The sequence below is a fragment of the Manis javanica genome, chromosome 1 (assembly GCF_040802235.1).
Source record: "Manis javanica isolate MJ-LG chromosome 1, MJ_LKY, whole genome shotgun sequence".
Lineage (NCBI taxonomy): Eukaryota > Metazoa > Chordata > Mammalia > Pholidota > Manidae > Manis > Manis javanica.
The window spans coordinates 12,540,780-12,553,722 of NC_133156.1; the positions used below are offsets into that span (position 1 = coordinate 12,540,780).

The window sequence follows — 12,943 nt, forward strand, 5'->3', positions numbered from 1 at the left end:
TCCCAGACCCAATTAAATATTTGAAGATTTTTGAAGTCAAGTAATTACAGTTTATTAGTTTAGCTAATATAATGGGAAATAATGATGCTATAATGATAAAAAGTTAATAAAAACTAAGAATTTAAATTTATCTTGTCTAAACAGCTGAAACACAAACACTCTTTTGCATTTATTCAGAAAATTTTGTTTTTAACATTGGTATTTACAAAAGTCTTAGTTAACTATAAATTTACTCCTTTATTAACTACAACAGTAGTGTTTTTAAAATATCTGAAATACCATCTTGGGTATAAGACTTCGTGATTTATATAATGAAAATCTATAACAGGATAACCGAAATAATTTTGAAATATACTCAAAAACATATCTTGATCAGTCTTGTGTAAAGAACATGCTAACACAGGTTAGCTTATTAGCTTAAAAACAAAACAAGTAAACAACCCTCAGTATTACATTTAGTTAATTCATTAATAACTAGTTCGTTACTGTGAGCTATATTTTTTCTAATACTTAAATAATAAGATTTTTAAAATTTCACTGTTCTGCATACTGGTATTCACTAAATTAGCATTGCTGTGTATTTATTAAGTAAAAGAGAAGACAGATCTTCCTCTGCTTACAATGGGGTTATGCCCCAGTAAACCTGTAAGTTGAAAATACATTTACTACACTTAACCTACCTACCAAACATCAGAGCTTAGCCTAGCCTATCTTAAACGTGCTCAGAACACTTACATTAGCCTACTGTTGGGCCAGAATCCTCTACCACAGAGCCAATTTTATAATACAGCGTCAAATATCTCATGTAATATACTGAATACTGTACTGAAAGTAATGAAGAATAGTTGTATGGGCATAGAATGGTTTGAAGTGTATCGGTTGTTTACCCTCGTGGTCCTCTGGCTGACCGGAAGCTATGAGTCACTGCCGTTTCCCAGTGTCATGAGAAAGTGTCCTACAGCATATTGCTAGCTTGTCAAAAGATCCAAATCCAAAATTTGTAGTATGGTTTCAACCAAATGCGTGTCACTTGTCACTTATGCACCATCATAAAGTTAAAAAATTCCAAGTCAAACCATCAAAAATTGGGACCTGTCAGTGCTGACATGCAAGGAATTATACCTTGGCTCAATTTCAGAAATTTCCAAAATTATTTACGTTTTTCATTCAACTGTAGTGTGTAAATGCAAATACAAAATTTTGTAATAAAATTAGCACAAATTCCAGTGACACTGTTTAAAAGTAAGTTCACCTGAAAATAGCAAAATAGTTTCAAACGCTTTTGCTAATTTCCAGAATTAGCATCTTTTACATAATTTTAACTGAACAGATTTCAGACATTGAAACTTATCTGGGCTTCATAGTGCTTTCAGGTTTAAAAGAAATATTTTCACTCTGTAGATTGATTTTTTCCATGACTAAATGTGTTTTGATTCAAACTTTCTGTAAATTATCTAGAAAGAATTGTTTTCAAACAGAAAGTAGATACGTGAAATTTCTGTTTTATGAAACTGCTGTTCAAGGTCCATGCCAGTTGTAAATATTTTTTCTTTCTTTGCTGGAGTCTATTCTTTTAAAAGAAGTCCAATGCAATCAAATTAGAATTCTGTTAATAAAAATTAACTAAATCAGGGTGGCCAATATTTTTTGAATCAAAAAGCATAACATGAAATAAAATTAATACAGTCCAAATTTATGAGAAATTCTCCAAATTGGTTTATAAACAAAATTTTTAATAAAACATAGTTGAGCATAGAAGATAATATTGCATTCAATATGATTTTTTCCAGGCTAGTATGTAATATTTATTTGGACATGTAGATATAATAATTGTATTTTTGCAAATTATGCTACATGTAATGTTGCCAGATGTATATTGATAGTCATCACTGGCTTTATCATCTTATTAATACTCATTTAAGCCAAATAGGTACTTTTAATGTTCATTTTAATAGAAACCAAGTGATAATTCAGTTTACTTAAGACTTCCCCTTTATCCCTCTATTCTTTTTTTAATTGAAATGCTGAAGTGAATTAGCTGGGATAAGGCAGCAGAGGGTAACAGAAACATTTAGTTGCAGTAAAAACAGTTGTTTTTAAAAATCATTTAGGTGTTGGTGAAATTTCATGGTATGTATACTGCCCTGGAATAAAATGAAGGTAATCAATTCCCCCACTGTAGTTTTTTGTAGTAATCAAATATTCGTAAAAAATATACTTTGTAACACCGTAATGGAAGTGTTAACTGAGGAACTATATAGGGCATCAAATGATTATCTTACTTCCTCTGCATTTTTGTTCCTCTCATCTTTACCGTGGAAAGTTTTAATTTTTAAAACAAATGTATTTTAATACATTTTTATTAAGTTCTGAGAGCCACCAGCTCTTCTTAAGGTGAACAACTTGACAGTCACATCATTTCTTAAGATAGGTGATGAATCATTATAGGCTATTAGGAGTTGTAGCTCTATTTTGTTTGTCTGCTCTTAAATACTTTGAAAAATGAGAAGAAAATCAGGATAATATAATGCTGCTACAAAAGTATAGATTAATCATACTAAATACATGCTGACTGATATGGTTTACCTCCCCACCAGGTAGTCTTTGCTGAGTATTTTTTTCTTTGGAAAGTAAAACTTCTTCATTCATTAATCATTAGTTTTCTTTTTCTATCTATATTCTACTTTCTATATTATAAGCAAATAGGAAGTGAACATGTTAACCTATAATATTAAATATCTCACTTCTGTTTTAATTATGTTTACTGATTTAAAAATATGCTTAATATTCACTCACAAATGCTGGTCAAGAGTCTGCTCTTGTGCATATCAGGTACCAGGCATATGCCTTTGAGATGTTCTTGCAGTGTAAGTACTTTAATTAAAATGAAGAAACCTGTCATGAGAGTTCGAAACATTGAATCTTGTTTCTGTTGAGGTACATTTATTTATAAAGTGATTTTTCTGTTTATAAAGTCGCGTTGTGTTTTACTGGATGTGCACTAACACTACACCTAGAAAGCTTTGATGGATCATACAAGGCTGTTTTTTTTCCTCATCTGAATTTTTCATATTTCTAAGTATTTCCAGTGTAAACTGATCATTTATGTTATTTCTTTGTGCTCATGTATTTTATTGACATATTTCCCTATTTCTTTATAACCCTTTTATCATAAATAGATACCACATCTGTGCTGTCAGTCAGCTAGCAGTAGCTCTTGACATTTTTTTTCATTTAATCCCTATAGAGCAAAAAAATTCTGTTCTTGAAAATTTCCACTAGATAAACAGGAGCCAAGTATACTCTGAAAGTAATTTTAATTATATTCTAAAAATAAAGTCACATTACTTCCTACTTCTGTGTAGTAATTGTTTATTTTCTGAGACACTGTCGTATACTTAGGAAATGAAATTTTAACTCCAGTTATTAAGAAACTTTAACTTATTTATATTATCCAGCAGAATGTGAAATTACATTTTCAATATCTGTGGGAATCCCTGAGTATTTCTTTTTCTGTTAGGAAAATATTATACATCAATTATCTTTCCCTCTTTTCTTTTTTAAAGCTTCTGGTGATATTTTTCTTTCTTCCAGCATATAATCAAGTTTCACAGAGCTTCTAAAGCAAACAAGAAGCCAGTTCAGTTACCTCGGGGAATGGTGAAGTCACTATTATATCAGATCCTAGATGGGATTCACTACCTGCATGCTAACTGGGTGTTGCACAGGGATTTGGTAAGTTGATACGTAGTTAGGTTTAAGTTAGAAAGATGCATTTATAGTTGGATGGTATATGTAGGTGTCTGTAGGTATCAGTGCTATATAGGCCTGAGAACCTTACAGAGGGATTTGGGGTGCTACAACCTCAAAACGTAGCCTAGCCTTGGGCTTTATATGTAATGAATCTTGCTTCTCTGACATACACTAACTGGTGTTTACTAAAGAGGTTAAAGAGAGTGCATTTGTTTTCTTTTAAGTCTGTAAATAAAGCATTGGCTTGCTTTATTTTGATTATTACATGCCAGGTAAACTCTAGAAATTGATATATTTATGAATGACTTGAAAATAAAACTTTGTAGTCTGCTATATACTAAGTTAACATGTTAGAAGAGGAGATGTTAATTCAACCTGCTCATTTTTTAAACCCACTATGTCAGTAGCAGTCTTTGGGCCAGTAATCTTTATTAATCACAATTGAGTACATTACATTTTTGGGAATTTAGGAACTTCAGAAATTAGCTTTCTTATTTTTATTTTACATGGCAGAATAGTTTATGCCTTTTTAAAAACCCATCTAACATCAATTGCTCACTAAATTGTTCATTGCTCATTAAATCTTCATAGATTTAAATTATTTAAATCTGAAATTCCTTTTTCTTATTGCATAATTACATGTGCTTTTGTTCTTTTCTTTGTTAAGGTAGTAACTGTAGTAAGGTTATAACAGTGCCTTCATTTCAAACAATTAGAAACAATGCTGGAAATGATGATTTGTTTCTCTAATTACATGTGTACATCGTGGGGCAACACCCTCCAGGCTCTGAGGTGCAGCTGATCTGCCCCTCATGCAGCTATTTTTCCCAAGCTGCTCTGTATTTAATGCATTCAGTCTCTGGCCTTCAGGTCACGTGCTCCAGTGTCATAGTTTCTAGTTCTTTCATCTATCTTCAGTAAATATCCTTGAAGTGGTAGTTGTATCTCCATTTCTCATACCTAGAAAGCATTTAGACTGGGACTAACAACAGATCAGAAACTTGGTTGAATGTACTTTTTTCCTTACGCAAACTTTATTTGTAATAGAATATTTGTAATAGAATTACAATATTTAATTTACAAGCAATGGATTTATAGAACAGAAATAAGACAAATTCTTCGGCTCTTTATGAAGCTGAAAATAAATTTCAGGATTTAGAGGTGGAGTCAACTTAGGGAACAGCTATTACTACTTATGAGCTACTGACCTTAATGATCTCTAAAAGAATGAAATCTGGCTAAAGGACATTTTCCCCTAGAGTTAATTATGCTAAGATAATGCTACATTTTCTTTTTATTGTAAATTATTTTTCATCATTAAAATATGTATGTTTAGTGGATAAATACAAACTGATTTTCAAAAATTTTAAGTTCTTAAGTTTCAAGTATTTGTTTTTATGTTAATGTATAATATACTTGAACCCTTACAGTAGTATTAACTGCAATAGCAAAAATAGTTCTGTGATATAATTTCTGTGATCTCTTTTTTGGGAATGTTCTTTCGGTTGATGCCACTTAAACAAGTTCTCTTTGACAAAGAAATAATGTAGAACGGATCACTGCAGAATCTCTGTCAGTGGTACACTGAGTTGGGTAGGGGGTGGGAGCAGTGCACCCTAGATGCAGGCAGCAAAGGCACGCACTGTCCATAGGGGATTTAAAACTAGTAATGAAAGGCACTGAAAGTAGTGACTTTTTATTGTCACCATATACTGGCAATTCTGAACAATGTTAGTGATAAAATATTCCTGTTCACTGAGGCAAACCACCCCCCCTCCTCTACTGCTCTTGATATACCACTGCTGTCTGTTCAGTAGTATGTTTATCCAAAATATTTTCCAGACTCTAGTCTGTTGTTGTCTGCTGCTACCTCCTTTGATTTCCCTTCTGAAGCGCAATTTCCTGTATTGTCTGTTTATGACTTCTTTGTGCTTTCTCTAAACATCTCACCCTTCTGCACATTGCAGGCACACAGAGGCCCAGTGAACCATTATGCCATTAAAATGATACCCTCTACCCCTAGTCTGGATCTTACGGGTTCCGGTGACTACCTTTTGAACTGGTTTTCAGTTCTTGAAGGAAAGAGTCATTATTGTTGTATGTTAAAAATGCCACCTTTCTGGCAACCGAAAACTAAATTTTGGAGTTTTGATGTCTCAGTGGTCTCTAATGACAGCTATATAAGGTACTAACATATATGGAAAGAAACTATTTACTCTGAAGAACATTATTCAGAAGCTGTATGTGACTTTTTTTAACCCCTTCTCAAATATTTGTTATTTGCAGATGAGCTATTTACCCTATAGGAACAAATATGATTAATAATTATATTCTTTGCTCCTTTTCAGTAAGGTTAGATGAAATGGCAATATGGACCTTAACAGATCTCCATAAATTTATAATTTATGAATTGGACCAAATGTTTAAGTTGCTGTCTTGCCACAAGAAACTTCATAGTAAGGTGAATAATTGGCACAACTCGCTAAAAACACCATTTTAATAATACCCCAGAAAATTATTGAAGTTGTCCTTCAATAAAATTGGTTTTATTTTTAATAGAAATACTAGGTGAGATGGTAGAGTTATGAAGTCCTTTGTTTGATATGTACAGTTGAACTTTAACAGTTAATAGTTCTATTTAATAAATAAAGATTAATTTTGTCACTATTAATCCTCACATAGTAGCAGATGAGTAATTGGGGTCTGTCATCCTTAAAGGGAAATAGAGATTTAATAATTCTGGAAGTCTTGTTGGGCTGAAGGTGGTAATAAGGGTATATTTTTACCCTTAGTAGAGAATGGGCAAGAAAGGAAACACCTGCAATATTTATTTTTGTGAAATTATTAACCCATGCCATACTTTTAAATTTATGTGTAAATTGGTTTGCTTAATACTTAATCTGTTTGTTGTAAGAAGCAGTAAATAAGAACAAAGGCATATGTTTTAAGTTAGTTTTGTTTTTTCCTTTGACTACTCTTCCCCTTCTCCCTTTCTTCTTTTATTCTCCTCTCTTTAGGAAATGAAAATATTTTGACTAACAGTCCACAGTTCTGGCATTACCGTACATATTCGAGTTCTCCAGAGCAATAGAATGCGTGTGTGTGTGTGTGTCTGTGTCTCTCTCTTTTTACACACACACACACACACACACACACACACACACACTCTGAGATTGATTGATTGACTTTAAGGAATCCATTCAGGCAGTTGTAGAGGCTTTGTTAAGTCCAAATTTTGCAGGTAGGCTAGCAGGCTGGAGACCCAAGGGAAGAGTTGCAATTGAGTCCAAAGGCAGTCTGCTGGCAGAATGTCTTCTTGCTCAAGGGAGGTCAGTCTTTGCTCTTTTAAGGCCTCCAACTGATTGGATGAGGCCCACACATTTTATGTAGAGTAGTCTGCTTTACTCAGAGGCCACCAATTTAAATGTTAATCTTATCCAAAAGTACTGTTTCAGAAACATCCAGAATAATGTTTGATAAATATCTGGGCACCATGACTCAGTCACGTTGACACATAAAATAACTATCCTATTCAAATGAGTAAACAGAGGCACAAGTTGAAATAATGTGGGACAACTTATTTCAGGGTTTCTCCCCTTCAGTTGTGTGCTTATATTAAAATGGAGTATTAAGATTTTTTACTTAGTACTATAAAGAGGAACTAAGTGTGAAATAGTAATGAAAACTTCAAATAAATAAATGTTTAGTGACTCAGTATAAGGTAAGGTTTGAAGTCCACTAGCTTGATTGGATTGAGTTTGGTGTTTTTTTCTGGGCTTATTTAAATTAAAAGATGTGAAGCACCAAAATCATATTTGATACTTCTTGTGTAGAAGCCAAAGTTTGATTTAGCAATAGTGTCTGAACTCTTCTCTGAAAAGCTAGTCTTCCTGGATTGGGTTAAAGTACATTGGCAAGAAAATGAGTTTTCACTAGCAGTGCCTCTGTTGTGACCATTTTGAGGACATCCAGCTAGTTCACCCTTTGCCTATCTGGCCTCTTTCAGTAGAACTGGTTGTTTTTTTTTCACTTTCTAAGTTAAGGAATGGTTTTCTTCTGCAGTTGTGAAATTGATTTCAAAGTCAGGTTCCTTTTGTTAGGAAACTTCACGGTAGATTAAAAATTTGAAAAGCACTCTCAAATATGTGCATACTCATATTTGTTAATTGAAGACTAATATTGCTATAGTCTGGCTGCAGTCTTCTTTCTGTTCTTCCATCTCACTCCTTGTACGTGTTTTCCAGCCAACCCACAGGTTGTTCTGCCCACTTGAATCCCATCCTCCCTTCATCTCCAGCCTATGAAATTCTATTCATCCTTTAATAACTCTGATCCTGCTACCTCCCACCTCTACCCCAGTCACCCTGGAAGTGAGACTGTTTACATCTAAGATCCTGTAGTAGTTAGTTTTGAACTACCCATGGGACACTTACTAATTTTGGTAATACATTCTCTGGATTATAAATTCCTGAAGGCAAAGATTGTGTGTTTGTATCCCTCCCAATGCCTAGCAAAATACACATGTATATATGATATTACTTGTATTTGTTGAATGAATGAACCAGCCTCTTTGTAACAGAAACAACGTGGCTTATTCTCTATAGGTCATTTCTAATACTACCTGATGCTTCTCCGTATCTACAGTGTACATACATACTCTGTTACGTTTCTTCTTTTCGCTACCCTCTTATCTCTGTGGTGATTCACTGCAGTGGAACGGTGCAGAAAAACTTCACTTTTCTACTTTTGCTACATTTCAAGTCCTGTCATCAGTCTCCCTTTTTCTGTATAAAAGAACTCGGCTCTTATCAGTCAGTTCAAACACTATTCAACGGAGTCAGCGTGACCTGTTGGTCTCTTTCACTGCTTTCTTCCTCCACCCGGTATTTTTGTTCCACTTAGTGAAGCCCACTTCCTGACCCTTTGCCTGTTTGTTCTGATGCTCTCTTTGTCATTTACTTCTTCTGATTTTTTCCTTTAATCTTAAGATTAGGACATCTCCATAATAGTTTATTTACATCCTCGCTTAAGAAAACATCTTAAAGTCTGTCTGATATGACAGTATAAATCCTTTCCACAAAAAGCACCTGTGTGAATTACTCTTTCATTGTGGATGAGGAGGCAGAACGTACCTTCTCCTAAACATATCAGATTTTCTGAACATGCAGCTCTTACATTGCACTTTTATACTTCACGTAACTGACCAGTTCATTACTGATCACAGTGTTAAGTGCTTTAATTTCTAGCTAAGAGTTGCTCATTTTTAGTTTTTGAATGTACTCAGTGTTGGCTGAATTTTATGCTTTTGTTGAAAGTATTTGTACAGTCATAGCAGACAGACCATAGAAATGGTTTACACTTAAATCAGACTTTAAGTAGTAAAGAATTGGGCTTTTGAAATATTTCTTAAGGAACTTACAGAATGTAAAGCAGTAGTTGATATGACTGGCCTATTTGTCACTGATTTTTGGTAAATATATATCAACTTTTTATATAGTCATTAATATGTTCTACAACAAACATACAGGTTTGAATTTTCATCCTGCTGCCTCTGGTAGAGTATGATGTTAAGTGAGATACACTATAATATCATTTTTCATCATAGTTTTTTTCCTTCCAAGCTCAATTACAAGACCGTATATGAAATTTGGAGGTTTTGGGGAGTATTGCAACTGTCTGCTAGTTGGTCACTTCTGCCCTAAACCAATTCAGAATAGTTTTTTATGCCATAGTAAGATTTCCTAGAAAACAAATCTCCACAGAGATTTCCTTTAGGAGTGTCCTGGTGGGGATTTGCTCCTGAGTAGTACATGATGTGAAACAGCCCAGTAGGCCACTGCATAAACATATTGAAAAGTGCTCAAACTATTTCAAAGCTTTCATCGGATGTATTTTTTACAAAACACAATCTGATAGTGCTGCTGACCTGCAGTTTGTTTTAATTATACTAGGTAACTTGAAATCAGTTGATGGGGCATCAGCTATCCTTGAAGGATAAGTTGGTTTCCTAGCAACCATTAAATAAGATCAAAATCTTGGAGTGAGCCATTGACTGAAACTCAGTTTCGTGGGGCCTACTTTACCAAGACATCTTACTATGTATTGATGCTTGCATGGTGAATTATTGAGGTATTTTGGGTCTGGTTCTTCTTATTTGAGGAAAGATTGGTTTATTAGTTTTACTTATTAATGTTTGCTCCTGGTGCTATGGTTTGTATGAGGTGCATTTTCTTACCGTCTGCTGAACTCTGTGACTAGTAAGTGGAAAAACTGAGAAGCAGAGGTTAAATGATTTGATTTTGGTTACTTGGAAAACTAACAAAACCATATCACTGAATTTAGGGATTTTTTTTCCCTCTAGATGAGTGATTTTTTAAAAATTGCAGGTTGTAAGGAAATCACACAACACAACCAGCTTTTTTGTTTTGTTTTTAATTTTTTTAATAGAATAGAGGAAATATCAGAGTTCAGATATATTAAGACCAATTATTATTTCATAAAGCTTTTGTTTCATTATATGTTTACATATTAATGTGGTCCTGTAATATGGAATGATTTTCTTTTGTAGGTTGTGTTTAAAAAGATCTGAAAGCCACTACGCTAGACTCTTTTCCTGAAGGTGTTTGATGTGATTAGGAAAAGAAGAAAAACTTACTCAGATCTTTGGAAAAAACTCAGCCCCATATTATACATTTTTTAATGTTCTGTGCAGACTTCTTGACATTGATAATAACATCGTTTTGAATAGCAGCACCATTTGGGGAATACAATTTTTTAAGTAGGGTTTATAAATGGGTGGGAGAACTCAAGTTTCACTTTCTTCCTTTAATACCATTCTACATTCTGTGAATAGTTTGCAGCTAACATGTGTACTATTGTCCTAATCAGATAGAAAATGTTTAATCTGCACAGTAAACTAAGGAAAATGTATATTTATCATGTTATTAAAGTTCATACACAATATTCAGTGTTGTTTAGTGTATTTTATGTTTGTTAAAGGATGATTGTTAGCTTTTAAAAGCCTCATATTTTTACTTTCTGGCCCGAAACAGGGGACCTTTAAATTCTTAAGAAAAAAAAAAAAGAGCAGAAGGGACCCTAAGATCATCTATTTGCTGAAGGAGGCAGATCCTCAGAATAAATGAACAGTTGGGTTGGAAAGAAAGGATTCTGCATTCTTGGTCTCTGTTCTATTTTTCTTCTTCTCTAGCTATTTTTTGTGCTTTAGCTTCCTTGAAATGGGTGTTAGGAATATATTCAGCCTGTTACTTTTAAAGCAGACCTTTTTGGAAGAAAAATGCTTTGTCATTGTTAAGTTTAGCCATTATTACTTGAGATTCGCTTCATTTGTTGAGAACTCTAAGGGTTTACTCTAGTTTTCTTGTTTGATAGTTGTGTATGTAGCTAACAAAATATATAAGGTTATATCCCTAAAATTAAGCTTGAGGATAAAATGTGGATTTTATTGATAATAGCTGAATAAAGAAAACTTAAATGAGGTTCACCTTAATTTTAGTTACTATTGTGAACATTGTGCCTTTTCTGAAGTATGTTTGCTTAAATGACCATTTGGACAGTTTTTCTTCTTGAAAGTACTTGATTGTTTTCATAAACAATCATTTGGTTTCTTGATAAATGCTACATTGGCTTAATTTTAGTATTGATATTGAACATATCCAGTGGACTGCATGTTGTTATCTGTAAGAAATGAAGTGGTCCACTTGGGGTTCTGGGGAAAAGATGGTGGTATAGGAAGGCAAGGCAGAAACCTCCTCCCAAAATCACATGGAACACGAAAATGTAGAAAATACAACGAGGCCTGGAAAAGACCTGAAGACGGCAGAACCAACTGCCTAGACCTGGGGAAGAAGAGAAGACCCTACAGAAAAGGGTAAAGTGCCAAAGCCATGATTCGGCAGAACCCATGTTGTTCCCCGACCCCAGCCCACAGGTGGGAGGAAGAGGAATAGAGCTGGGAGGGAGTAAAAGCCCGGGACCACTGAACACCTGGCCCCGGAGACCTGCTGTGAGAACACAAGCCCACATTGCATGGTGCCCTGGTGATTGGTGGGGCTGGACAACAGAGATGGGCGGAACACTCGGGGCAGTTGAGATCCCAGCCACTTGCAGAGAACAGGCATGCTCTGCCGGCCCCCCTGAGAAAGAAAGCAGAGTGGGCAGTTTGAAAGACTTCCCAGCAGTGAGAGGAGTGGCAGAGGGGCAAGGATTGAACAGTGCTCTCTGTTTAGGAGAAAGGTCAGGTGAACAATACCTCCCCAGCCTGCTCTCAGCCCAGCAGGTGGGAGCTTTGAGGAGCTTCAGATGCTCTATCACCTTCACAGGCAACATCCCAGAGGCTCCAACTGGTGACTTATGGCCTGCTGGTCAATACTGAAATCAAACTTTCATCCTGGATAGGCAGAGGAAGAACGCCCAGCCTTCTTAGCCCTGTTTTGGGCCAGCTGTATGCAGAAGTCAGCCCCGGAAGTTCTTTCCTCCCAGCAGGCATCGGTCCTGTTTGCTAGAGACCCGCACCATTGTAGCAGGCCAGACAGAGGGCAGCTCTGCCCACAGCAGCTCCACCCCACAGCACCAATGTGCTTCCCTGCATATGTGCATGCGGCCCAGCCCTCGGACTGCTTTCCTCCCAGCAGGCGCCAGTCCTGTTGACCTGCGGCTGCCACCATCACAGCAGGCTGGAGGGAGGGTGGCTTTACCCATGACAGCTCGAGAGATTTTTCTCCCCACTACCGCAATCAGCTGATGGTCCACACAGCCCACCTGAAATCACAGCACTACAAGCAAGGCAGAAAGGTGCCACACCCACCCACTGCGTGCCAACAGCTGGGGCTCCCACACAGGAAATTGAGCTTCTAGGCACTAGAGAGCACATCGTACACAGATCTATTATCGCATAAGAAACAAAAGATGAAGAGGCAGAGGAATTTGGTCCAAACAAAAATATAAGAAAAAAACACCAGAAAGAGGGCTTAGTGCAACTGAAGTCATCAATCTTCCAACTAAAGATTTCAAAATAAAAGATAAACATGCTCACAGATTTATGGAAAGTAGTCAAGGGAGGATGTCAACAAAGAGAAATCCAGAAAAGAAAACATTCAGAGCTGAAGAACACAGTATAGAAATGAACTTACAATGGAGGGATTTAAAAGTATATTAGATGGTGTAGAGG

At 35.5% G+C, this 12,943-nt stretch overlaps 1 protein-coding gene across 5 annotated transcripts in view; it reads left to right on the forward strand.

Annotated features, from left to right (window-relative positions):
• The window catches only part of CDK8 (cyclin dependent kinase 8), a 116,791-nt gene that overhangs the window by 62,178 nt on the left and 41,670 nt on the right, over positions 1–12,943 (forward strand). For 3 of the 5 annotated variants that reach the window (XM_073228427.1, XM_073228423.1, XM_073228436.1), the window contains exon 4: positions 3,595–3,735. The exons of 1 other annotated variant lie outside the window; for it this stretch is intronic. In XM_073228427.1, coding sequence (XP_073084528.1) covers positions 3,595–3,735 — 141 coding nt within the window. Of the gene's footprint in view, positions 1–3,594; positions 3,736–12,943 lie in introns of those variants that run through there. One more of the 5 variants, XM_073228442.1, reaches the window with a different exon arrangement.